Genomic DNA, 27,497 nt, shown 5'->3' on the forward strand with positions numbered 1-27,497 from the left:
TTTCCTATCGGAATTATCAAAGGTTTGGTGGTTTCGTATTTTTTTAAAAGTATTTTAAGAATATGTGCTTGAACATAAAATTCAAAAGTAAATTCAAAGCTCTGTGTGCAAATGAAACCGGACTACTTTGAACTTCTTTTCTCTTATTCATTTATATGATTCTCTATCTATGAGCGTAAGAACAAGAACATGATATTTAGCCATCACTAACAGTCTATAAAAAGGTTGATTAATTGCACTTTCTGCTATTCCCTGACTATTGCAGCTGCATGACCAACTCTACAGGTACCTGCTCTCAGCCCAAAGAGCCCAAGTCCAGCCTGGCTGTTACTGCTGTTTGTGTGGTCTAGGGCAGCGTTTTCTAAACACCAGTCACAAAATGCATCTTCAGGGGGAAAATAAAAACAAAAAGTATGTTGTCTTGCAACACAGAGGTGACCATGCAAAGCATTCAGTCTAGCCTTTACCCTCCAAGGAGAAGCAGTAAACATCTTTTCCCTGCTGAGGGCAAAGGGAGATGCTTTGTGAAATCTCTTTCTCAGTCTATACAAACACACAGCTAAACCTCACACAAGAGTGTTGGGCTAAGAGCCACTACGCTTGGGGTGAGTCTCCTCGTTTGTGTTACATGTAATGAAATAACCAGCAAAAAAATAACAGGGGAGAGACTATTCATTAGGTCATGAAAATGAGACCTGCTGGTTCTAATGGGACCAGGGTGACTTTTTTGGAATTATGCTGGCACCATGATAAGTATTTATCCCAACAGTTCCAGCATCTTTTGTGATTCTCCACATCATCTTGGAGATTGCATTTCAGTAGTCTACAAAATGATTTCCATACAAGCTTATTTTGGAATTGCAATATTTGCAAAATCAGGCTAGCGTAGAATCTTTTAAGATCCCAGCCACGATAACTTCAAAGAGGAACAATGAACTTTACATCTTACCAGCTTTTGTCAAGCACCTTTAGAACCAGCAAGAAGTACTTCCCATAGGCTTTTGTCCCTCGTGGCGTCACCAACCATGTGCTTGTTATCATGCTTCAGAAAGACAAGAGCAAGCCTGGGTGGTCTCTAGCGTACAAATCAAACCCACCAAATGCAGAAGTGCAGGAAGGTAGTTTCAAATAAGGAAGAGAACAACAAAATTTCTCCATAGGTTCTTGAGTCAAGTCTAACACAAACGCATGAGAAGAAACAGCGTTACCCAAGGACTCTTCCAGACACAACACTTTCTTATTGCACATTCCACCACACTGGGAAGAGCCATGCTGCATTTTCGGTTGCAAACACAGCATAAAATTCATCCCTGCCATCGTGCTGTGAAGTCACGGGGACCCATCACTTATGCTGAGGAGGACTCGTGTCCCAGCACGCTATATCCTTGGTGCACAACCACTGCGATTGCATCCTGGCTCCATCCCACGTGAACATCTAGAGACAGCCAGGCGTGTGGTCTTGGGGAGAGCTGAGGCAGGCACTTCATACATTCAGAATTGAAATGAGATAAAAGACAGCCTCCCTCAAAACTACCATGCCTCAAAAAGCAGCTCCATGATTCAGCAGAGAGCACCGCTTCACCACTATACATCTGTATCAGCCATACGTTACTGGGCAAAAGCAGCCTTCTCTAATGAATCACAGCTTCCAGTTCACAGCAGTTTGGATACTTAAAATAACAATTAAAAAAACCCAACAACCTTATACACATATACGTTGTGGTATATTTAACAAATTTCCATCACTGCTCTTAAAAACTTATGCCATAAGACTGTGAAACAAATTCACAGAATTAAAAAATAATAAATTAGAAGCAGCTTTAAAAAAATATTGGGTAGGAAAGGGGGGGGCCTCTTGTAGGAGATTTCAGATAAAACTCAGAACAGTTTAAAATATGCTTACAAATTCCAATGTTTCCTGGTAGGAGTGGTCCTCACTTTTCATTAACTTTATACTGGTGAGGACAACATCCTTTGTACAAAGAATAAGTAAATCTATTTACAAAATCAACTTGGCCTTGGCTCTGTGATATTTACATGCTTAGAGAACAGCATTTCGGCTAGACAAAGAGTGGTGCATCATTGTCTCTTTGCTTTTTTCCTTCATTTAAAAAAGAACCAAAACAACAGAAACAAAATTTGTTTTCTGCTTTGAGAAATGAGAAGTCTTAAAAATTCCCTGGCCTTAGTTTTAAAAGGAGTGGTAGTACTCAGAAACTTTGGTCCTCTATGGCAAATCGCAGCTTGCCGTGTGGCTCCATTGCGCGGTTGTTCCACCCTCCATGCGAATGGACTGAGTATTTGGTCCCCAAAGCGCAGCTGCACTGGCAGAGAGGATGGGGGCTCCGCTGAAAATCTTACAGTTAAAAAAATAGTATCATCATCAAAGTCACAGACCCAGCCATCCATTTCAAATGCTTTTTGGTTTGCTACAGCTGAAAGGTCCTGTCCAAGGTTGCACTGATTAAAAAAAACCCAAGATGCCAAAGCACGCACTGAAGCTGAGCTGTCACCGAGCAGGGGCAGATCCTGGCTCCCCCGCTGCATTTGGCTCTGTAGGTCATTAAACAATGGAAAGATTGTGTCCTTCCCAAGGCACACGTAACGCAGCTCAGGCAGAGCGGGACAAGCTCATCAAGGTACAAACCATCCTCATCGGCGGAAGGCTGAAACCTTGCTGACGAGAATCCCCTGGGCTGCAGTGACGCAGTTGTGCTGTCTGTAATGCTGGAGCAGTTTCTTCCACAACGGGTTGCACTCCAGGAGGTACCGGTTCCCTGTTGGCACAGGGATGGGGGCAGTGGGTTAGTGGCCACAAGAGGCTTGGTCGATAGCATCACAGACCGGTCACGGGAACTTTTGGCTAACATTTCTAGCCTAACAGTGCTGGGTAACTTGCAGGGATATTTCCTTCAGCCAGAGCTCTGTGAAATTCCCAGCTCCCTTTTCAGAGCTGTCATATCTGCGAGCAGCTTCCCTACACATCACAGCCTACACCCGCGTGATTAGGAGGAAAATATGCAGCCAGATTCTGTTAGGAGAGAGCTCTAGCACACAAGTGACAGAAACAACGTGGTCCGAACCAGAGGGTGAGAAAAACTAATTATACATGCGGTGTATGAGCCATGCACGATCTCTGCTTTGCCCAGATTGTCCAGATAGCCCAGCTTCAACACCACAGACAGTCTAAAGAATAAAGCAAGACCAGCAGTTGTACTAGTTGGGATCTCCACCCTTTTATCCAGGCATCCTGTTCCCCTGCCGGCCTGCGCACACTCCCAGGAGACCCACCTATAATGCAGAGTCCTTCCTGAGCGCGCGTGATGCCGACGTTGACCTGGTTTGGGTCGGTAACGAACCCCAGGTACTTCTTCTGCCAGCTCTTGGTGGGCTTTCTATCGATCTCTGATCGGGGGCAGGAGCGTACAGTCGACAGGATCACGTATCTCCACTCACTTCCTAGAAAGTGGAACGGAACCAGATTTTTTAGCAGGAAGCATCTGGCCACCCCTCAAGACACTCATTTCTCTACAGCAAGACCACCAGAGCTGCAGCCACAATTTGGGTTTCTCCAGCTTTGGAGGCCATCGGGCTCCCAGTCATTGCTCTTCGAGGAGCACGTTACGAGAGTTCTTTAACACCCCTCCAGACATCCTCCACCTTCCTATCTTCAGCAGTCTCACCCTGCCTGGACACTCCAGAGGTTTCCAAAGGATTTATTATAATCCCAAATCACCCAGAAAGCTGGCCTAGGGATGCTTTCTCCCTGGCTGAAAGGACCCTGCTGGAAGGCTGTCTCTGGGAGAAGTTGTTTCGGTCCTGGGGCAGGCAGGAGAGCACAGAACCAAGGCTCCCCGCCCCCGCCACCCTCACCTTGGCTGTTGTTGATGGTGCAGGTGGTCACTCCGCTGATGCCCTCCTTCTGAAGGCTCTTGCCGATCTCAGACACCTGGGCGCTGTAGGGGCTCAGGATGGCGATGCTCTCCGGCTGGATGGTGCCATCTAGTGTCAGCTGCTTCGCGATCCTCACCTGGGGACACCGAGGGTCCTGCTCACCTGGGGCCCAGCTCTCCAGCGCCCTGTCCCCGGGCAGCGAAGGTGCCTGGCTGTGCTGCTCCCCCTGCTCTGGGTCACGCTCCCCTACAGCCGCCCTGGCCAGGGCCGTCGTGGCGTGCTGCAGACCTGGGCAGGCACCAGGCAGGAGGCCACGCCAGATCTCCCCACTGATCCTTATCCTGTATCGCTAATATCATCCCTCCACGATCCCCAGAGTCACTCAGCGCAACACCCTCCCTTTTGCATATCCCCAGATTCCCCAGGACCCTCCTCACCGCCTGCATCACTTCTTCTAGGTTGGCTTTGGAGTTCTCATTTCCTTCCTCAGTAGAAATCATGAGGCTCTGCTCCTTCCCTTCCATGTGCCCAAAGATGATCGGGCAGCAGTTGTTATTTTTGTGGTGGAAGACACTGCGTTTATGATGAGGCTGGGGGCATGTTTTCAGCCGCGTTTCATAAAACTCCTGCGACGGGAACTCACAAATGCTTTTGTGCTGGCAGAGAAAAGGGGAGAAACTGAGGTGAACAAAAACCAAGGAACTTCTCAACCTGTAGCACCTCTCCGGGCACGCTTCACCTCCGCACCCTGGTGCTGCAGCTGGCACCGGGCAAGCGGATGATTCATTGCTCTAGGAAGGGGAAGCAGTAATACAGAACACGTTTCCCAGTGGCGGGAGGTAAGCCCTGACAGCAGTATTTTCTGTGACGGAGAAAAGACAATCCATTGTGAGGGTCTCACCATGCGGTATTGTGTATCCAGCATCCACGCCTGATTCCGGTAGCGCTCAAAAAGGGATGTCTCCATGCCAAGACTCTTGCAGAGGTCATTTTTGACCACAGGCCGCAGCTGTTTGTGATCCCCAAGCAAAACAACCTGGAACAAAGAGTGAACATCTCAGCTATGAGGGCGGTGACACTGGTGAAGGCTATCAGCTGGTTGAAAGGCTATTTGTACACAGGCATTTATTGCTACTTATTTACTTTACAGTTACAGCAACCTCAATTGAAGACCATGTTGGACATTATATAAAGATCCTGACCCAGAGAATGCAGAGCCTTGTTCCCATCTGACAGGAGAAAGATATCACGAAGTAAGTCTACTGAGATCTACTCTATGCTTCTTGTCACATTAATACTTTGTACCTGGGTGCACAGCACATTTTTTGGTGGCAGTGATACCCACCCTGTAAAGAAGCACCAAAAATCCAGCCACACCACCACTTGTTTTCTCTTGCAGAAAGCCAAGAGCAAGTTTAGAGGAGACAGTATGGGTGTAACTCTTAGAAGACAAGGAGCTGAGCTGATACACATAGCAGAGAGGTGAGTAGATGCAACTGTTCACAGCAGCTTTCAAGCCTACAGCAGTTCTTATGACTCTGCTTTATGTGATATGAACTGATAACGTACAGCTTATGCATCTAGTGACATTACTTCTGTATTGCACGTACCCTTCTGTGCCTTGAGAGTTTAACTGTCATTAGTACAGCCATTCCAGAAACAAATCCCTGAAGGCTGAAATATTGATACACCACCATAGATACTACCAAGACTGACCTTCTCTGCACGGGGGTGGCTGACCAAGGGGATGAGGGTCTCGGGTTCTGTGGACATGGCACACTCATCAATGATTATCTGCTTGACATTGAGCTGCTCCAGGGAGGTGGCCGATGCAGCAGAGCACGTGCACAGGATGACATCATGGGCCTCCAGTTCAAACATACGAGCAGCCGACAACTGATTTTTGTACCTGGTGGTCAATGCAGAAGACACCAGGTTATGCATAAGAGAAACATCTCCAGGTTCCTCGTGCAGCAACCAAGCAGAGGCTATACTTTCCCAAATTATTAGGGCTCCATCTCCCTCCCCAGGATGAGCTGGTGTTCCCAGAAAAAGGCTCTGGATAGACACTGTAGGAAAGGTACTTTGATCTCAACTCAGCAGGGCAGGGGGCTCAGGGTGGAGGATGCAAGTGTCACACACACATAATACAACTTTTAGTCCGGACAGACAACAGAATAGAGCAGAAGTGATGCTGAGGCTCTGCACTGTACCACTAACCCCAAGCTAATCACTTTTTATCATCATTCCAAACACACATCTTATTAATCTGCCTTGATGTTTTCACCTAGTCCCTCGGCTTGCATGAGCCAGGACAAATCTGCTGACTTCCACGCAGTTAGCCGAGAGCCAGCAAGCACAGCCCAAACCTCTTCTCGCAGAGGTGGAGGTGGCTGCACCGTGCTCCTTCAGGCAGCGCTTCAGGGGTGGCACACGGCCAGAGTCAGCCATCTCTCACCAGGGTCTCCTTCTACTCACTTCCTTGTTTCTTCTTCTGTTATCTGCTCTCCTCTCCTCATCCGAGCGTCAAAGTTACAGATATACTGACAGAAAGGGTTGGGTGGCCGCCGGATGCGATGATGCAGGATTATTTCGCTGAATAAAGAGTTAACATATAAATATTTCCCCCCAGCACAGACCGAAGTGATCTCTTCTACAGCAAAGCAGACCACATTTGCCTATGCAGAGAAACCCCATGAGCTAAAGAAGTCACAGTTAGACTGCTCCATCCTTACTGACCTAACTCTTTGTTGACCCTCAAGGATACAAAACACAATCGCTTTTCTTTAGTGGTTGAAAGCAGGAATAAAGTCAGGGACTTTTAGAGCTGTTCAAAAGAGAGGAAAACATCTAGGATCTTTCTGACAACCTGGATTTCCTGACTAGGCGCTACATTAGGCTACACACCTTCACTTGAAAAAATTAACGATCAAGCAGGTTCATAGTGCTGCTCCACAGTAGCGGAGTGGAACCTGCATTTGCTCTGGCTTGTTCAGCTTTGCTGACGCAGGAAACATTGCTCCCCAGCACCCTTGGAGCCCGCGGGGCCACACAGTCCTACCTGAGCTCACGCTTTGGTTTTGCATCCCGCAAGGCTTTGCGGGAGAAGTGCCGGTTGCTCCCCGGGTACGGGAATTCCATTGCCTCAACGGCCTCCCCATACACCCTCAGCGGTTTCAGGTTCTTCATCTTCAGCAGCATCTCTGGGGAAGGAGGACAGGTTTGCTCAGACAGCACCAGGCGCCGGCGATGTTGAGAGGGCGCGCACTCACTCGCCTCCTCCCCACCGCTCGCTTACCAGCCCCACTTTCACCGGTCCTCGCCCAGCAGCGAGGGGTCTTCCCTAAGGACCAGCCCTGCTTTCCCCCCTCCTGCCTGCGGCCACGTGATCTCCCTCCCCCCAGTATGAGCCTCTTCAGGGACTTAAAACCAATAGTTACCAGCAACAACATCAACAGACTTCCTGGATGGGCCACAGTACAAGATGCACTTTTGCCCCTTGGGCTTTTCTTCAGGGGAAAGTGTTTGCTCCTTGACGGTATCGTCATTCAGCTTATGGAACCAGTAGACGATGTGAGTTCCAACAATGGTTTTCCCTGTGCCTAGAAAAAACAAGGAGGCTGCTGAGAACACTCAAGCCACAACACCCGTGCTCTAGGTCAGCATCCGGGTGATGAGCCATGAAATAAAATCAAGAACTGAGGAGACTGCCTTGAGCAGCTGTGGGTGATGCCAACCCACGCTGCCTTCTCCTGTCTCACCAAGGTCCTACGGAAAGCAACAGATTAACTCTAACCTGCCTTTCATAACAAAGTGGGCATGTACTCCTGCCACCCCACCCCCCCCCAGCCTTACCTGGTGGGCCTTGGATGAGCGTGAAGGGTTTTCTCAGAGCATTTAGAATAGCCTGGTTCTGACTCTGGTTAAGCTTCCTGTGGCTGCCAGGGAGATCAAAGCATTTTTGCTGCAGGATTTTGGACACTGTCTCTATTAAAGCAAAGAGCCAAGAAAACAAGATTAAAGGAGGTGACTGAAGACAGCACACAAGCGATTCAACAGAGGATGCAGCAAGAACCAAGCAATTGGGGCCCATTTACCTAAAAAGACCACCCAAAAGTAATAGTTGTCCCGTGGCAAGACTTTCTGCCCATGAGCCTTCTCTGTGAGCCCTGGGGATTAAAACATCACCTGTGCCACTCTCCAGCAGAGCACCCCATATTACCTTCACCCTCCCAGGCTAGCAGCTCCTCTCCTCCCCTTGGCTGGGGAACCACCTGGTCTGGGAGCACAACCCCTATGGCAAGGACCCATGGAAGCTGCCAGGGCATCTGCCCAGCCAGAAAGCAAGTAGCCACAAGGCAAGAGTGGCAAATATTTACACCTACCTTTTTTAGGAGGTTCATGGCCAAGGGCAATGCTTTTAGCAAGCTCAGAGGCATGCTTGAGCCTCCAGATTGCCTTTTCTTTCCGTCTGACAGAGAAAAATAAGAATGAATGGAATGTAGCATAGAACAGCAAAATTTGTAATACAGCTTCATACAACTGTCTTGTTCATTCTTTTGCTCTGCTTTGGTGTTACGTTAAATGCTTTCACAAGGAACTTAAACCAAAACAATTCTGATTCTGCTCTTTTGCATCTGGGACTATTTCTCAACCGTCTGAAGAGCTGAGCCTGCAAAGATGCTGAGAGCAAGGAGCACAACTTCTGTCCCAGCTCCCTTTTATTACGGCCCAGCTTCCATTTTTTTCCCTGAAATTCACGGTACAAAAAGGAAGCACATTCTGCCCTGAAAAAGCCACAGCAGCCGTGGATGCATAGCAGTCCATGTCGTGTACAATGAAGGGCAAACCAGACATCAGCTCTGCTTTAATAAGAGCCGATCTTGCTTCACAGCAACAACAAAGGGGAACGATTGAGAAATCAGGGAGCACTTCTGCTAAGCAAATCCTGATCCAGTGCTTCACCCTGCCTTTTATGACACATATTGCAGCAATCCAGTAACATAAGAAACAGATGCCCAGGGAAATTTCAGCACGGCACCTTCCCCTATCTCCCCATTCTTAAAGTCAACCAGAAAAGCAAGAGACCATCTGGAGAACAGATCTGAGCCATGCTGCCACCCTCACCAAACAGCAGCACAGCAGCACGGCCAGCCGGAGCTGGGTAGGGACAGATCTTTCAGAGGATCAGCCACACCATCTGGGTGCAGCAAAGGAGTCCCATGGGAAGCAGTCACTCTGCATGGACAGGTTAACCAGAGCGCAACTGCTGAGCACACTTACATATCTGGCAGCATCTTTGGTATGAGCTCCACTGTGAACGTGGCAGACGCCTGTGAGATTTCCACAGGGATGTTCGTCATAGACATAGAGTGAATGTAAAAGGTCAGAGTGTGCTGACTAGTCCTGTCTGACTTGGCGTTGTCGCTGAACTCTTCGGTGACCCCGTGAGCCACCCAGGTGTAGGTATCTGGATCAACCACAAGTCTGCCTTCCGAGCTGTCCTTGTTAAGAAGAGTCAGATTCTGGAGGCCATGGCTAAGGCATTCCTCATCGCTTTGAAGGCTCCCAAGCTTCAGCCCACCCAAGCGAATGCACAAGTAACAGTGGTTGAAGTCCACTTCAATAGAGCACTCCTCCAAAAACGTTTTGTTTAGGAGAAAACTGCCTTGCAGCTGTCCTTTGCTTGTCCTTTGCCTCGCCCAGGTTATCTGCACATCATGGAGGATAATCGAGTCATTTTTGTCCACCGCACACGAAGCAGACTCTATGGCGCTCATCTGCATCCACACCTTGCTGTACTCCGTTACGTGCTTGTACTTGTCTTTGGATGGCAGGGTGGCGTAGGCAGAGAAGCATTCAACGGGCTTTTCTGCGTGCTGCAGGCAGATGTCGAAGCCTGGCATCACGCACCACAGCTGCACAAAGGGCACCAGGAAGCCCCGGTAGACATCGGTGGTGAGCTGGAACTGCAGCACATCGCCGGCGCTGAGCTCCAGGGACACCTCCATGTAGTGTGAGCATGGGCTCCTCCTGACCCGGCCCACGTGCCGCCGGTACAGCTCCTTGCTCTTCTCCAGGAGCGAGGCAGCGGTCTCAAACTCCTCTCTCCTGATGGCCGTGAGCACGTTTTGCCAAGTCTGGGTGCTGAAGAGGGTGACGCTGCAGTCGCAGAGAGGTCCTTCCCGCAGGCTGTGCTCCTTCATCGTCTGCATGGAGTACACCCTCCTCTTCCACATGAGCTTGATGCTGTTCCGCTCCTCGATGAACACGGGCTGCTCTATCAGCTGAAGAGACCTGTAGCTAATTCTCTGGGGATCTGGAAGACTCTCCTTGTTCAGTGGAAACAGGGCTTTAAAATACTTGTTCATCCCTTCAATATCCACTACAAAGGCGACCTTCTGCAGGGCTTGGTCCTTCAGCTGGGTGGCCATCTGCAGGCAGTGGGCTCTCTTCTCATACGTCGTTGCCTGGGAATTCTTCTTGTTGAAGTCACGACAGAGAAACTCAATGTCATCCGAAGAATAGACGATGGGCTTCTTGTGGAGCACAGAATGAAGGTGCCGCTGGACCACAACATCCACGTACCGGCGGATGGGAGAGGAAGCCCAGGTGTACGAGTCAACGTGCAGGGAGTAATGGCCCACTTTTGACTGGACAGTGGAGTTGGAGCGACTGAAATAGGAGCGGCCAAGTAGCCTCCTGAACTCCAGGGCCACGGGGGCCAGCTTCGGGTGGATGTCATCAGTAACGACAAGGTCTAGCATCTTGTGGAAGTCACGCCGATTAGCAGCTGACTGCAGGTGCTGCCAGATGGGGGCCAGGAGACTGAATTTCACATTTTTAGAGGAGTCTTGGCTGGGAGGCACTTCTCCCAGGTGGTGCGAGAGATGGATGGACAAAGGAAGGATGTGGCTGTACTTGTTTTTCATGAGTGATAACTGTTGAGGGTTCGGCTCACACTGACACCGGAGAGGAGTGGCATTTCTCGTGTCCTCCTGGTTGGTGAGGAACTCAGCCACAAAACTGTTGAACATAATCATTAACTCCTCTATCATCTGATGGGACCCCCTGTTACCTGGGGAGCTTTCCTCATCCAGCCGGTCATAGAAACAGTCCTCCTGCAGCCGAAACTTCCGATGGATCCTGGAGAAGTGATAAGCCACAGCTATGCAGTCCTCCAGGGTATCGAAACGCAGGGGCTCTGACGCTCCTCTGTAGTGGCTCTTAATGCAGAGCTCTGCCTCTTCATAGGACAGCTGCCTGTCCGAGCAGATCACAGAGATGGTGAAGACTCCCTTTAACATCCGATCCGTTGTCTTTTCTACCGTGACAAATAAGGAGATCACACGCCGATCTTTCTGTGGCAGGAGGCTGCAGACATCTTGGCTAATGTGGGGTGGGAACATGCTCAGAGGCTCCTGGCTGGGAGCATAGTAGGTGACACCCCGCTTCTTTGCTTCCAGGTCCAAGGCACTGCCCTTGGGAATGATGGCAGCCACGTCTGCAATGTGGATCCCAATCTCATAGTGATGCCCGAGATCCCTAACACTGACAGCATCATCCAAATCCCTGGCACCTTTGGGGTCGACAGTGAAGGTCAGGTATTTCCGACAGTCCTTCAGGTTTTCCTTGGTGAAATTTAGTTTGCTGCTCGAGGCATATTTGGCCAACTCCTTGGTGACAGCAGATGGGTATTTCTTCTCCAAACTGTACTCCAAGTTGAGGATCTTTAAGCCTTCTTCCAACGTCAACGCTGCATGCAGAATCTCCGTTATTATTCCCAAAGGGTAGTAAAACCCTTCCCGCCAGGAGATAACCTGGACGCAGAATAACTGGCATCTCCTCATCTCCTGGCTGATCTTCTCACAGCTGATCACTCTGTACTTCCCATTGACAAGCCTGCGGATGGGAATGACGTTGGGTTTCTCCTTCAGCCCTGGGACGAATATTTTGGTGACAGTGGGATCGATGGGTATCATCACCCGGGGATCAAATTCATCCATCATGCAGATGAAGGTCCATTCTCTCTCTGCGCGCTTTAAGATGCCCACCACCTTCCCCTGAGGGCGGTGGCTGCCGCTGTCAGCCGTGATGTTCTGCAGGATTTCCACGAGCACCTCGTCCCCCGTGAAGGCTGTCCCGCAGTGAACTCTGCCTTTGATCTGAATGGTCATCGCAGGGGAGTCGTTGAGGGTGAAGGCAGAAGCTCTGTCAAACCCTTCTTTGATCAGCTCGCATCTCTTGTACATTTTAGGGTGCATGTGCAGATACTCCTGCATCATCCGAGAAGAGAAGCTGACGTATTCCTGCCTGTCTTTCCACAGGTTTGAAGCCTCAGACTTCACGTTCAGCAGCCCTTCTTCAGACACCGTCACCAGCACGTTCTTGCTCTCATCTAAGAGCTCCTGGAGGATGGGATCATCGGGATTCATGCTCTCAGCCTCAGAGCTCCAGGAATCCGTGTCACTGTCCTCCTCATCGCCCTCTGGGCTCCTCTTGCTCCAGCTCTCTTTGTCACATGCAGCCTGTTTTATCTGAGCCATCGTCAGGTTCTCCGGGAAGATGCTCCCCTTCTCAATGCACTGCTGGATAAAGCGCTTCCACACCTTGCTGCACTGGCCATGGGAGCACAAGGCGACGGCATCCCCCACCACAACAACCAGTGACTGAGCCCGGGTCATGATGGTGTTGAGCACTCTGGCTTCGTTGAAGAACTCGAGGTGGTGGGAGGCTGAGAGGCGCAGGCTTTCACTGGTGTGGACTGTGCTGATGATGATGACCCGGAATTCCCGCCCTGCACCAGAGGGGACAAGGGAGAAGTCACTCACAGGAACCCAACAGGGAAGACCCTGTCTGAATGCTGCCCAGCGCTCTGCCCATCTACACTGTGTTACAGGGCTGTGGGCTGATGTAGCCTCTCTTGGCTGAGTCACGGGAGCCACCTGATCTGAACAGAACCATAGAATCATTCAGGTTGGAGAAGACCTTTAAGATCATCAAGTCCAACCATTAACCCAGGACTGCCAGGTCCATCACTAAACCATGTCCCTAAGCGCCGCATCTACACATTTTTTAAACACCTCCAAGGGTGGTGATTCCACCACCTCCCTGGGCAGCCTGTTCCAATGCTTGACCACCCTTTTCGGTGAAGAAATTTTTCCTAATATCCAACCTAAACCTCCCCTGGTGCAACTTCAGGCCATTTCCTCTTGTCCTATTGCTTGTTATCTGGGAATAAAGCAGCTCTTGGGGATTGTGAGGGCCTCCAGGCACGAACCAGGATGGACGCCACAAGGCCACCAACCACCCACACACAAGGGAGGGAAGGGCAGCGTGGAGACGGGAGAAAGGCAGGGAATTGGACCAGTGCAGCTGTCAGTGCCCATGGAGCAGCCCCTGCATGCCCAGTGCCACCGGCAGCCCCCGCCAGCTGCTCCTCATAACATGGGCAGACTTTTCTGTGAATCCCAAACTCCTCAGGGAACCGAGGGTCTTGCAGGAACATGAGCAGTGACCGTTCGCCAGAATCCCTCTCCCCTCAAGGACGGCTCTGCTGATCGCATAACAAATAACAAACAGCGAGAGGCACCCTGGTGATTTCAGAGCTGGGAAGAGACTGCAAAGAAAGGGTGTGGAGATCAGAAACACACCCCAGGGGTCAGTTAATCTCACCATGAGGAGTCCCAGCTGCACAATAATAATGAAAAAAAAGAAAAATAAAAACATGGGTGAGTCATAAACTAAGTCCTTGAGGACAAAACAGCCCTATCCCTCACTCGTCATCCAGAGCAGCAGACGCCTCCTTTAGTGAGTCGCTCTGTGATTTTTGCTGCGATTGGTACCCACAGGCCATCCTGGTTTCAATTCCCTTCTATTACCAGCCTCCCCCACTGGTATCTGGGGCTTCACATGATTCACACATGCTCAAGTCCCTGGGATCGCATTTACAGGGTTTTCACCCTCCTACAAAGCAACGTTCGTATATTTGAAACAAGTTGACAGTTGGGTGCAGATTTAATTTGGTGTGAAATCTTATTAAGGAAAAGACGAAATCAAAGATTTACCAACCAGAAGGGGGTGGAAATCAGCCAAAGGATTTCCAGGCACTCCCATCTAATCAGTGCTATGTGGGCTGCGGCAGCTGCAGTGGTGGCAGAGCCACAGGGAAGGGCAAGGGAGCTCTGCCGAACAACACCGCATGCACCCTTCCAGAGAGGTATTTTGCCACCAGATCAGCCAGTATTTTGCATTTTAGCAAGGAGGACAATGTTAAAATGGTGGAAAGACTTCTGCTAGCCACCCAGTGTCTCCTCCCGCTGCCCATGACACAGTGGCTGTGGCTGCTATAGACTCTCCTGTCTATCAACATGACTGGAGAAGTTCTCCCTAGCACACAGAAGACCTCAAAACGCAGCCAGGCACGACCAACTATTGCACAAGACACAAACCTGGCAAGTTTTCATAGTTTTCTACCACCACTTCTTGCAGTTGCTTTTTCCTCAGCTCTTGTCTTGTTGCAGAAACCTGGTAAGAAAGAAAGAGGCACAAGTGAATACAGTTTCAGCTCAGAAATGGCTCCCACCCAACACCAAGGTCCCTCACCCTTCTCAGCTGCAGGTTCTCCAAGAAAGTTACTCAACAGCAGCCACATGTCCTGGGATGACCTCAGCCAGTGCTCCCACTCTGCCCTATAGCTGACCTGCCTGGAAGATGCTGAAGATCTTCAACTAAACCATCCCACCACAAGGCATGTCTGCTCCCACCACCCCTGACATACTATCCAAAAGGAGAGCGCCTCAAAAAAACACTGAAGGCATGCAAGATCCCAGATTCCCTACTTTTACTAGCACAAGAGACAGGTTTATTGTAAAAAGAGTCCAGAATTTATTTGGGAGTGTTTAGAGAGCAGTCAGCAGCAAGCGTAGCCCCTTCAGCTGGGAAACGCATGGTTCTCCTACTTACCTGCATCCCATGGGAGACCACGCAGATCCTCTTCAGATCTCGGACACCCCACTCATCTGGCCACCTCTGATAGATCTCCTTCACTTTCTCAACCACTTGTATTATCTCAGAGGCATTGTGCCAAGAAATCATGGACATATCCCTTTCAGCCACGCCAGACACGTGGCAGAACACGAGCGGGTAGATTTCGGGATGGGGTGGGATGTTCCCGCTGGCTTGGATAGCATTGCCTTTGCCGATGTAAAAGTGCTTGGAGACAAACTCAATTATGCCCGCCGTGGAACGATAATTCTCGTTGAAGATGATCCTGCTTTTCATGGCCACTTCGTGCTTCTCTTTCTGGTAGAACTGAAAGAGTCGGTTTAACAGGGTGTGATCAGCAGATTGTCCATCCTCAACACAGAACAGCTTTGGGGTTATCTGCATGTGGTCCCCAGCGAGGACAATCCGGGTCTCAAAAGTGGCGTAGGAGAGTGGAACCAAAGCCTCGCACTCCAGCATCTGAGCAGCCTCATCGATCATGATGTGGGTGAAGTAACCAGGGGCAACTTTCAAGTTCTTGGATAACATGGAGGTGGTAATAATGATGCGGTGCCTGTCGATCTCCACCTGCGTGGGGTGGCGGAAGGAGCGCTGGTCTGGTGAGATGCAGCAATACATCTGAGTGATGGAGTCCGTCAGGTTGATGGGACGGTCTGTGGATATAATCCTCAAGGGAACAGCCCACGGATGCCCGTTGGTTACGTAGTTATGGAAATACTCCCGGATATAGATGTCAGCAGCACTGGAAGGGAACAAAAGGGGAAACCATCAAGGAATTGTTAGTGCTGTTCCCAAATGCTATGACCATCATTCCAACGCACCATCTGATCACTCACCAGCCCGCACCCGAACTCTTCCCCAGCTTTGGCTGACAACACACTTGCCACAGGAGGTATTCACGTACGCGCAAAGACACCGGTGTTCACGCGGTGCCCGGTTCCAAGCCTGTTTTGAGGGTATGGTTTAAACAGGAGTTGATACTCGAGGCTAGGGCATGTCTTAATGCTCACGTGGAAAAACGCAACGTGCCTAACAAAATCTGTGGCCCTGCTGCTCTCTAGGGCCAAGCCACCAGACCTCTCCTCCAACAGCTGACCACCCGCAGCCCAGGCGGGTGGCATGAGATCTGTAGAAGACGCCTCAGTGCAAGCAGACAGCCCGAAACAGGCCAGGATTAGCAGTCGCTCACTCATCTATTATACATTAAAAAACTAAGGCAGTAACAGCCTGCAGGATCGGATGTGGACACTCTTTTCAGTCTAACTGCTCTAATTTTAACAATCTTGGCCTGGTTTCTCTGAAGGCAGATTCAATGGCAGCCAGAGCAGATCTGCATTTCCTCTTCCCCAAACCCTCCCTGGAAAAGTAAAAAAATTGGCCTGTGTGCAGAGCACGATCATTTTGAAGGGCAAGCAGAGTGCAACACTACCCCAGCAAGGTCAGGCAATGGCTTTCTACTTCTGCCGGCACACGGTAGAGGCTGAAAGAACTGTCTCTCCAAGCCCACCCCCATTTTATAATGCTTTAAAATGCATATTGTTGCCTCTTTCCCAAAGACTTCCATGCATGCCAGGGTTCTTCCTAGCAGGATGTGCTAGAGCAGTTTAAGACATACCAAATAAAAACGAATTTATTTAAACAAGTAATTGAAATGCATGCTAAGAAAAGGGCCGCTCAGCTCTGTCCCATGCACCCTGGCTCTCTCTCATCCCACCAGGCAAGTGATGGACCAGCTTGCTTGGACCCGGCCCACAGCTCTGGTGGCCTCTTCCCTCACCCCCTGCTAACCTGTTAGTGTGAGTGCAGATCAGCACCCGTGTTTTGGGCTGTCTGAGGATCTCCATGGTGGCCATGGCCAAGGTGAACGTCTTCCCGGTGCCGAAGGGCCCGTAGATGAGAAGAGGTGGGACCTGCCGGCTGGTGGTTGCCTGGCCCGTGATGAAGGAGATGGCTAGTTTCTGCTTGCTGTTCCCTTTCTGTGGTGATCCAAGAGAGTAGGGGACAGAGCAACTGGCAACATCTGGTAGGACCAGCTTCTCATCCAACAGGCGGTCCACAGCCTGATGCCACTGCCGGAACAGCAGCTGGTCGATTTGGAACTGGATCTCCACCTTGTGGGAGGTGTTTGGCTTGAATTTCAACTCTAAGCAGCATCTCTTTGGTATCTGTAGCCAGATGGTCTTCTCTGTGGTGGCTTTATGCTCCACACTAACCTCATATACCCGATTGTCTACAGGTGGGTCAAGTGCCAGGAAAGCGGTGGGCACAGACCTGCTCAGCAGGTACCCCTCATCTGTGTCCGGCGAGAGGTTATAAGGGGTAGGCACTTCAGCAAACAGCTCACCAGAGAGGGCAAACTTCATCCCCACAGAGAGGCTTTGCAGCATGGGGGTCAGCATGATGAGGACCCGCAGGTTGAGTCTGAAAGGAGGAAACACCTAAATGAACCACAGAGAACTTGGCCCACCAGTTCATCAGCAACTGCCCCCCTCACTGCAGAGGGAGGATCACCACCGACACCCAGAGAGGGTCTGCTGGCCTCCTGAGCACACAGAAACTGTGCTTCTCGCTAATCCATGGCCACAGGACAAGACCCAGCCCTTCCCCTCCTATTGCTACAGAGCAAGCCACCCTTCTTGGCAGGTTTCCACTTCTCTGGGAAGGTGCCCCAGGACCCAGCCCAGAAGGGACGGAGGTTTCAGCAGCAGCATAGCCCCAAGGGTTAGCACGGTCCACAGCAAGGAGGAACCCCTCTGGATCCACACCTGGCACTTACTTGGCAACCAGGGCCTGTTCAGCTTCTTCCTCACGGAAAAGGAATCTGTGCATCCTCTCGCGATAGTTGAGGCGGGTGATGGGAACAGTGGCACCACCCTCACTTTGGTAGTCCAGCGCAAGAGCAGGAGGTTTGTACTTAGCCAGCAGAGCCATGTCTTCACCAGTCCTTGGCACGCTGGGAACAATGATCCGGTTACCTCTATCCCACCGCACAAAGTTGACGGGGCGGCTGCTCTCCCTGCTACTGGGGATGTGCTGGGGGGTCTCCCGCCGGCCCACCTTCACCTTGATCTTCTGCATGAGGACAGGGCGTTTGCCAAAGTCAAAGACCACCCACTGCTCGAAGATGCCCAGCGTGCAGCACTCCATGCAGACCTCCACCAGCGCGGCGGGTGGGGAGGAGGCCAGGGTGGCCACGTGCTCCCCCCGAATGTAGTGGAGGCCCCGGGAAAGCCCATTCCCCGAGAGGTAGAAGTTGACTCCAGGTTCCCGCTTCAGTAGCGCCACGTGCTGCAGAGGCATCTGCCAGTTGAGAGGAGAACAGGGATATGGTCAGGGCAGCCCACGGGAAGAGCCCAGCGGCTGACGAGGTCCTCCCAGCAGCATTTCCTACTGAAGGCTGCTGCAGGAACCGAATGCCATGCTGGATCTACAGCACCACTTGACATTCTCCTTAAAGGAGCTTATTTTTCATGCAACCCCACAGCAATTATTTTAAGGTCTTAAAGAATCCCAGGTTCCAGTTTTACAGCAACTGAGCCAGTCTACTTCAAACGGGAAATCTCCTATGTTGGTAAAGGACAATCAGACCCAGGTTCCTGCCCACGACACCCACAAAATACTGGGCAGGGAAGCAGCTGAATCTTGTTATTTGTGATGATATGTGGGAGGTGCTGAGAGCAGCCGGGTCCGCCCCAGCCCCACCGCACACGATGAGACAGGAGATGTGGTGGCTGCTCCCCTCGCGTACAGCCCCAGCTCGGGCACCACCTGAGCTGCTCCTCAATACCCAACACACACCCTCACTCAGACACCCCCACATCCCTGTCCTTACGCTCCTTGCAGAAATAATAATTAAAGAAACAAACAAAAAACCCCAAAGGACAGCAGGTGCTGCCAGCGGCTCACAGCCCCCCACAGCACAGAGCTGGGCTTACCTGGGAGTGGACCTTGAACTTCCAGCAGTATTTCATCTTCCTGTCCTCCGACTGCACGTGCAGGGGCTGCTTACACACAACTCTGACACCCTCAACGTGCTCAGCCATCTGCGGGGGAAGCAGAGGAGGAGCGGGACTGAAGGCAGCATCGCAGGGACACACTGCAGAGCCCTGCACGGAGCCAGCTTCATCCTTTGCCTTTACGCTACATCCTCCCAAGAAGGGATGGTCAGTCAATCCCCATGCTCAGGCCTCACCCACCGCTCCTCAGTGTCCCCACGCAGCAGCCTTGGGAAATGAAAGGACCCGGCACAGCAGTGTGCTCAGGTAGCCTGAGCAGGGTCTCAAAAGGGGTGAGGGAAAGGGGGATGCAACATCCCTTTCTGCACCACCGTTAGAAAGGTGAGTGGTGGACCCTGTTCCCAAGCTCTTACCCATGAGGTCTGTCGCGATGCGCCTGACCAACGCTCACCCACCCTGCCACCCGTGACTTACAATCAACACCTCATTGGAGCACATCTGATACTCAGCGATGAGCCGGTCCTGGTACGACAAGAGCCCTTCCTTCAGCGCTTGCTTCTTTTTCTTCACAGCAACCTTCACCCTCTGGATCCACTCCTGCAGCTCCTCAGGGGAATGAGCCTTGGTGCAGCTGTTCCCCATCTCACACACCTCTGCTCTGTCGGGAGAGAGGTATCCCAGGTGCCACCCATGCCTGGCAGCTTGGGGGTCCACAGGGAGCTGGTGGCTGCCTGCTGCCCCTGCCCTCTCCCTCGCTGCACTGGGTGGACGCCTTACCTGCTACACAGCGAGAACTTGGTCAGCCCGAGCGGCGGCGTGCGGTGTACCCACTGGACAGAGCTGTCATCCGAGAGCATCTGCACGTGCTCCACGGAGGCGCAGTGGCTCTCGAAGCTCTCCTGCGAGCTGAAGGTCACCAGGCAGACCCGGCAGTAGAATTGCATCGGCGTGGATGCCACCAGCTCGCCATTGGTGCTGCTGGTCCCCACGGCCGGCAGCAGGTCAGAGCGAACCAGGCCATGCTCCCTTTCGGCCTCCCAGATGGCCATCTCCACGTCGCTGTGTGCGTACCGGCAGCGCTGCGGGCCGTGCTTGCAGGGCTGGCCCTTGGAGACGAACCTGCAGTAGCTGAGGGTTGGCATGAACTCGGGGAAGGGCCGGATGGCAGAGTACTGCTGCTTCCTCCGGCTGTCTGACACCACGTGCACCAGGAGGGGGTCCCAGGTCCGGTGGGACTTGCAGAGCCGCCCCTGGCCGCCCACTGAGATCCGCTGGGGGCAGCCAAAGAAGCAATGCTTGCAGATCTCCTGGAACTGCCCCCCGAACTCGCTGGCGATCTCGCTGGCGGCGCTGGCCGTGGGGTTGGGGGTGGTGGCGGGGTGACCCTCCAGCTGCTCCTGCAGCACTGCTGCCTTCAGCTGGCGCCGCTCCAGCTGCTGCTCCCTCTCAAAGTTCCAGACTATGGCCTCCTCCGAGCTCCAGGCGAAGGTGCACTGGCTCTTGTGCCTGCTGCAGCCCAGCCCCGCTGTGTAGTACCGGCAGACGGCGTAGCGGGCCGGGTTGGGGAAGCCCGGCCGCCTGGACACCTTCCTCCAGGCTGAGCTCCGGCGGCTGTGGCAGCGAGCCAGGAGGATCTCATACATGCACCTGTGCTCCACCTCTCGCAGCTGGTAAGTGATCTCGTTCTCCTTGATGCTGCACTTGGAGCAGACCAGGCGCAGCTCCAGCTGCTGCTGGAGGCTGCCCAGCGGCACCGCCGGGCCGTTTGCCGTCGGCATCCTCGGTGCTGGCTTGAGCGGAGCAAAATTAATGGCGGGAAGTTCCTACAAAGCGCTGTCAGGGGGAGGAGGTGCCATGGGGTGGCCGTGTCCTAGCTCACTACGTACCTGCCAGCCATTGGTGAGAGTTCACAAAGCCTGACAAAGAAACGAGGAACAAGCGACTTAGCAGGAAACATCAGCTGGTCCCTGGCTGGGCGCGTGCCGAGGCACCGGCACAGCCCGGCGCCACTCACCAGCAAGTGGCCAGGAGCCTCACTCAGCACCCACAGCCACCAGACACCCTTGCCCTCGGCACCCAAGTGCCTGGGCTCTGCCCTCACCCGCTCACCCAGCTCCATTCACCCGCCAGCCCAGGTCCCAGGGGTCCGTGTCCCGCAGGAGCAGCAGGGGCTCCCGGCAGGACTCGGCTCGGTCCCGCAGCCTGCAGCCCATCAGCATCCACCACCCAACCCGGGAGAGCCGGCTGCAGCAGCGGCTGCCCCAGAGGGCCTGGCACGGGCCCCACAGTGGCCACCGACCTCCTCGCAGATCACTGCCCCGGATGATTCAACTTCCTCCTCCAGCTGCCACCGCCTCCCCGCCTCGGTTAGCTCCTGCCAACTTTCTCTTTCTTTTTCCTGTTCCCTCCCCTGGGTCCAGCTGGGCAGCCCCACCGCTGCCCCATGCCCAGTGGGAAAACCCCAGCTCCAGCCCAGCCCATTTCCCTCTGTGGCATGAAAGATTAATTGGAATTAATTAACAAAGCAAGCACCCTCTTTGCTCCTCGGATGCGGCACCCAAGGCCGGGCGATGGGCATGCTGGAACAGGGACCTGCCAGCATCTCCAGCCAACGGCTCGGCTCAGTAACACCCAGCCCGGAGAGCTCCGTGACTCACCTCCCTGCCCTCCCCGGCCACCGGCTCCAGCTTTTGCCAGCAGTTTCCTGGGTAACCAGAGCCCAGGAGGATCCCTGGGAATGATGCTGCGGGGTTTCATGGCTAGGCCATGCGGCTGGGCCGAGGGGAGCGTGGTGGGGCAGATCCGTGGGCAGCGTGTGCTGCCAGGCAAAGCCACCAGCCTTGAGCCAAGCATCACAGCCACGAAGGACCGGCTCTAGCAAAGCAGGGGAAGAGCGATATTTACTGCTGCAGTTTGGCAGACCACAGAGCAGCGGGACAAATTTTGCACTGCTTCTGCAGAAATACTTTTCATCTTTTAATTAAGACTCCTTTCCCCACCTCTGGGATAAACGGGGTGCTTGGTGCCAGAGGAGGTGGGCAGGGGGGCGCTGAAGCTGCTGCTTGGGCTGAAGATCCAGGCAGCAAACGCTGAGCCAGGACCACAGGGGGAAGCAGCCGGAGCATTACCCACTCTCCCAGCTCACCATTAGTGAGCTCCTTGCATCCCATCCCCACGCCATAGCACCCAGCCGCTGCCCAGCTAGGATGAAACAGCCTAATCCCACTTTGCCATGCATCAGGTAGGACACGCGCTCAGTGGATAAACACCAGCCCTGTTTATCTCTCAAGGTCTGGCAGCGAGCCTGGCGCTGGGCAGAAGTGCTAGTTTCTGTTTCAGTAAACCGCAAGACTCCGCGGTGGAGTCCCACGGCAGCGCTGACGCTGACTCTGCCATTATTCGGGTCACTGTGCCACACCGTCGGCTCTCCGCAGCGAGAGCTGAAACACCCCAACTTCTCTCTGCGCCTTTGTCTCCAAACCTTTGCTTGCAGCACTCCTGCGCTTGCAGCATGAGCTTATAGCCAGACGGGCAGCACGGCCCTGCCACAGCTCCGCCTGCGTTCCCTACAAACTGCCCAGAGCTACAGCACCTGCAGGGACCCCTGCGGTCCTGATCCGGCAGCATCACCTATGTGCTGCATCCTGCGCATACCCAGGCCCAGCAGAGCTGCTGGACATGAACGCAGCACAAGGAAGAGCATCCCTTACCCACAGCTGTGCTGGGGCCAGTGGAGAGCCAGAGTATCCCCAGCCTCTGACTGCAAGAAGGTCACGGTCATTGGAAGAAAACCGTTTCTGCAGCCCAGACGCTGCACAGAGGTCGAGAGCTCTTTCTTTGCTCTGGGTCTGCCACAAAAAAAAAGGTTGGGGCCACCACAGAGGTTTTGGTGCTGCCTGACTGCCAACTGATGTAGAAAAAATGCTTTGCACTGAAATGAAATAACTGAAAAAACAATAAAAATATAGGAGAGCACCTATAAGCAATAAAAAGGCCGGAGGGGGAGTGGGGCGCTGTGTCTCCTGCCCAAGTGCACCAAGGGGTGCTCCGCTGATCCCCAGCAAGACAATGAAGGCTACACAGCACTGGCATGGGGCTGCAGACCCTGTGCCTGGGGGCTGCTCTCGCTGAGACCCCCCAGGGTCGTGAGCACCTGCAAAACCCCTGGCTGCTGGGAAAGGAGACAGCAGCGTGCGGAGCTGTGGTCTGCCCTGAGCATGGCTGCAGGAGGGGAAACCCCTGCAGAGGCAAATATCCCCCCTGCGCCAGCCTGGGGAGACTGTCCTTCTGCAAATCGCAATGCTAAGAGGGAGAATTCCTGCTTGGCTTTCCCTGGGAGGTCAGGAATCGGCTGCAGTTAAGCCGGAGCCCAGGGCAGAGGCACAGACTCCCGCTGCTGCAGGCTCAGCTCCCAGGGTCCGGCACAGCAGGTCCAGCGGTGGGAGGGCAGGAGCGGGGGGGGGGGGCAGGGGGGACCGCAGCAGCAAGTGGCCGGGGGTGCCAAGCTGCTGCTGAACCACAGCCAGCGGGAGCACCCGGAGAGGGACCCAAGGTCACGCTCAGCCTCCAAGAGCCTTTCAGCTCCTTTGAAGCTGGCCTAGCGGCACCGGGGCTTGTTCTGGGGCTGACATCTGCAGCCTTGGGAACACTTTGGTTTCCCTCCAATAACCGTTTCCCCTTCCTCCTTCTGGAAGGTTCCTCCTTGCAACAAGCCCTCCTGGGAAAGGCACTTGCATTCAGGACTTGTGCAACATCTGTGCAACGCTGTCACTGGTGAAAACTCCAAAACACCTCAGTAATGCACACAAGAGAGGATGAAATCTGATTGCTGGCACTCGGCTCCACGGAGCTGGAGCCGAGCTTCCCGGTGCTGGTACATCCACAGGCGCAGCGCCCAGAAGAGACACGGTCCTGTGACACGGACCCGCTCAGTTAAACGCTGTGAGAACTACCCACAGAGGCTGCACAGGACAGCTGGGCTGGGTCTGGTATTCCTGCCTAGGCAGACCATCCGGGTTTGAAAAAACTAAGAGGGAATATTCCACCTTTAAAGGGTCAATTCCCTTGCTGTTTATTTTTTTTAAGAAAGCCTTTGATTTTGAGCAAGCTGCCAGAACATGATCTGGGTCTGGAGGTGGGAGGGAAGAGGAAGGGGAAGTACAAACTCCTCTTAAAGTCCCCACACAGCACCATCACTCAAACCAAATTAAAGCCTTTTTCTCTCTACAACCATCTTATACCAGAAAAGAAAGAGAAAAAAAAAAAAAAAAAAAAAAAAGGAAAAAGCTACGGGAGCTTTTGCAATCCGAGCCCGGGCGGAGGGAAGATGCAGGGCAGGAGGGAGCTTGGGGAGCTGTACGGCATGGTAGCTGTCCTGCCAATAAAACTCTCATGTCGACAGGGCAAAATCCAAGTGCCCAGAGGAAGGTGGGAGCTGAGTGAGAGCAGTATTTATCAGCAAGCCACAGACTGTGATTTGCAGGCTGAATTTTATACATTTTAAGAAAAAACAGTCTCCTTTAGACTCGTCCTGAAAAGCCCAGCCTGGCATTTGAAGCCACTTGCATCCCACTGATGGGCAAAACAAGTCAGTCTGGCAGACGGAGAAGCCAGTTTATTGCGTGCCCAGCTCCACACCCGCTCACCGCACCAGCGGGGCAAGTATCTGCCTCCCCCGGTGGCACGGACCCTCGGGAGACACTGACATGGACACAGGCACCCACTGCCCAGCCCCGGCCCAGCCCAAACCGCGCCATCGCCTCGTTGGCGGCATTTCCTCCGTGCTCGGGAAGACACTTCGGGTCAGGGCCGGGCCACACTATGTCCGAGCATCATCCCCCGGCAGGCGCCTCGTGGGGCTGCGCTGACGCCAGGGATAATCACATTTCCCTGGAAATGGCGAGTCGAAGCAAGGCGGTGGCAGAAAAACACTCATCATGCCTCCGCGGTCGAGTCCTGCTGTGCTGCACCTCTGTGCCATCCCAGCCTACCGGAAAGTGGCCTTCTTCACAGGTCTTGCCGCAATTAATTATTGACAGATTAGGCAATATGCTATGCTGGAGTAAGCCAAGTGCCCCTCGATCAGAGCAAGCAACATGGGTCAGAGTGCTGGGACAGCCCTCTGTGGGGATGGGGACAGGCCACTGGCACACCCGGGGGACTGTGCTCCTTGGGGGACCGCAGCCCCCACCACAGTTATCGGTCCTGGCTGGGCACCAGACCTGGGCACCTGGGGAGTTTTTCCTCTCCTGACTGCGAGCAGCTGGCGCAGCGGTGTGAGACCAGCACAGCATCCCTGAGCACCCCGTGAGTGAACGGCACAGCTGGGTTGGCTGGAAGGGTTTGGCACCGGTGGAAAAGGAGCTTCACCGCAGATGCTGTCCTGTGCCACCCCATCGCCTCTGGTTATCGTCCCGGCTGCACCAAAACCGCACCCCCTCTGGTATTTCCTTCTTGAACAAAACCAGCCTCAGAAATTCTTGGGGCTCCTCCTTTCCACAGTCTTTTTCAACAAAACAGTTCATTCCAAGTCCCACTCAGAGAGCTGGCATGGCTCTGCCAGCCTGGCCGCTGCCAAGCACCAGCCACAGCACCGCTGCCCCCCCGGCTTGCATGCAACCCCCAGGCACCTGCACCCCCAGCTATCGCATTTGCTTTACCCAACTATCCAAAGTTGCCTGGCAGCTCCCAGACCACATCCCCGGCGCAGAGAGGGGCGAGCTGCAGGGGTGGCTCACCACCGGCAGCACCCCGCACCCCTGCCAGCCCCGGGCTCTGCACCCCAACACCCACATCCTGACATCACCTCCCACCCCCGCCGCCAAAATCCAGCGCGGGCAGGGATGCTGCGGGCAGGGATGCTGCGGGCCGGGATGCTGCGAGCCGGGGCAGGAGCAGACGGGGGAGCTGAGCACCCCACACCGTGCAGCACCCTAAAGAACGCTGCAAGGCTAATGGGAGCACCCCGAGCCCTGCAGCCCCCCAGGGGGCTCCGCAGCCCCCTCCCCGCTCCCGGACCCCTCCGCCCCGCTCTCACCGCTGCCGGGGGGGTCCCGGGGACTCGCTGCCGGCGGCGGTTTCTTTTCTGGGGCCTCCCCGCATTCAAACCGGGGCCGGACTTCGCGGAAATTGCATCACGGCGGCCCCGCCCCGCCCCGCCCGCTGGCACCGGGGGGAGCCGGCACCGGCACCGGGGGGGGGGGGGGGGGGGGGCAGCCGGCATCGGGGAGCAGCGCTCCCCGCAGCCAACAAGAGGGGCGATCCCCGGGGGTACCAGCTCCCCCAAGTCCCCCTTCTCCAGCATCGGGGGACGAGTTCCTCCTGCCCACCTCCGCCAAGCCCCCCGGTTCCCCCCAGGGCGGAGGGGATGCTGCCGGGGGTGCTGCCCGGGATGCTGCGAGGATGCTGCCGGGAGTGCTGCCGGGGGTGCTGCCCGGGATGCTGCGGGGGGTGCTGCCGGGATGCTGCCCGGGGTGCTGCCGGGGCCGACAGCCGCTGCTCACCTGAGGAGGGGTCGGGGCTTTCCCGCACTCAGCCTCTGTCCAGAGCCCGGTACCGGCCGGCGCCGGGGAATGAATGAAGCGAATGCTGGAGCGGCCCAGCGGCAGCCCTGGTGCCCAGCCCGGCCAGCCCCCCCCCCCTCCCCGCCCGACGGCCCCGCTTAAAAAGGGCGTCTGGGAGGGGCAAAGCACGCAGGTTTCCTTTCGGTTCAGCAGCACCACTTTCGTTTTCCGTTCTTTTCCGGGCCTGAGAGCACCCAACTGCAGAAAGGTCAACCTCGAGCCAAACAGAAATAACCAACCACCACCCCAAACCCAAACAAACCCAACGTCCCCCCCGCCCTCCCAGCAGCTCTGAGGCGAGCGGAGTGGCATTTGCAAATGACATTGTACCAGGCAGCAGCACCCACACCCTGAGTAGCAAGAACCTGCACCTTGGTTTGCAGGCACATGTCACAGCTCAAAGCACCATCCCCTGATACTCAGCACCCGAGGCCTGGGGGCTCCTCAGCCCCCCAGCATCACCCCTTCCCAGCTCACCCAGCCAAACCCACAGCAGCTCAGCACAGCCCCAGCACAGCACAAAGCAACATCCTCCCCACGCATGGTTTGGTGCTGCTGTGAATTTGAGGGTGATAGACACAGATAACCAGCAGCCTGAGACCCCCCCAAAACACAGGCATCCAAGCAAAGGGCCCAGGAGGTTCCTCTAATGCCCACCAGAGCACAGGGGCTGCGGCAGCGCATTGTCTCACCAGCCCGGACACGACGCTTCAGAAAGCACCAAGCTACAGCGCGGATGCTGTGCTCGACACAGCGATGTGGCCAGGCCCCCGCCTTCCCACTTAATAAAATTATCTTCATGCCAGCAGCCAGCTGCAAGCCCTGGAAAGCAACCAGGCAAAACATAACGCACCTCCAACCACGAGCGACTCTAGAAGATTGCAGGCACTGGAGGCAAAGTTCCCGGGCTGACAGCAACACTGTTAAATCCCTCTGTTGACGGATGGGCACATGGTGCTTGGTGATACTGCGCGGCTGCCCTGACATGAACCAGCATCAGCGAGGGAAGTAAAAGCTCATCCTTGAAAGAAGTGGGAAGAGGAAACAACGAGGAGCTGAGAGGCAGCCCATGGGGCAT

General features: G+C 54.0%; 1 protein-coding gene across 5 annotated transcripts; it reads right to left on the reverse strand.

Moving 5' to 3' along the window:
• Positions 1 to 46: 46 nt before the first annotated feature.
• Positions 47 to 27,462, reverse strand: HELZ2 (helicase with zinc finger 2). 5 transcript variants are annotated; one of them, XM_040608602.1, is made up of 21 exons: positions 25,894 to 25,970; positions 20,744 to 20,773; positions 19,635 to 20,647; positions 19,332 to 19,515; positions 18,837 to 18,944; positions 17,678 to 18,201; positions 16,690 to 17,322; positions 14,860 to 15,643; positions 14,346 to 14,421; positions 9,178 to 12,691; positions 8,280 to 8,365; positions 7,750 to 7,881; positions 7,335 to 7,496; positions 6,956 to 7,097; positions 6,373 to 6,489; positions 5,611 to 5,803; positions 4,796 to 4,930; positions 4,332 to 4,550; positions 3,874 to 4,030; positions 3,292 to 3,459; positions 47 to 2,777 (listed from the first exon to the last, which is right to left on the reverse strand). In XM_040608602.1, exons 3-21 carry the CDS (start codon positions 20,633 to 20,635, stop codon positions 2,653 to 2,655), a joined length of 8,460 nt encoding a protein of 2,819 aa, XP_040464536.1. In that variant the 5' UTR covers positions 20,636 to 20,647; positions 20,744 to 20,773; positions 25,894 to 25,970; the 3' UTR covers positions 47 to 2,652. The 5 variants fall into 5 exon arrangements, with proteins under 5 accessions (XP_040464536.1, XP_040464537.1, XP_040464534.1 ...); XM_040608603.1 differs by lacking the exon at positions 25,894 to 25,970 and adding an exon at positions 22,568 to 25,634; XM_040608600.1 differs by lacking the exon at positions 25,894 to 25,970 and adding an exon at positions 27,273 to 27,462 and having other exon boundaries at positions 19,635 to 20,773.
• Positions 27,463 to 27,497: the final 35 nt, after the last annotated feature.

Source organism: Falco naumanni, chromosome 10 (genome assembly GCF_017639655.2).
Source record: "Falco naumanni isolate bFalNau1 chromosome 10, bFalNau1.pat, whole genome shotgun sequence".
Taxonomy (NCBI): domain Eukaryota; kingdom Metazoa; phylum Chordata; class Aves; order Falconiformes; family Falconidae; genus Falco; species Falco naumanni.

Excerpts from the sequence above, each read along its gene's own strand:
- HELZ2 (XM_040608600.1), bottom strand. The coding sequence starts at position 20,635 with ATGCCGACGGCAAACGGCCCGGCGGTGCCGCTGGGCAGCCTCCAGCAG. Across the intron at positions 4,931-5,610 it reads GCCACCCCCGTGCAGAGAAG|GTTGTTTTGCTTGGGGATCA; the intron begins GTCAGTCTTGGT and ends TCTTTGTTCCAG. Across the intron at positions 4,551-4,795 it reads TGGATACACAATACCGCATG|CACAAAAGCATTTGTGAGTT; the intron begins GTGAGACCCTCA and ends TTTCTCTGCCAG.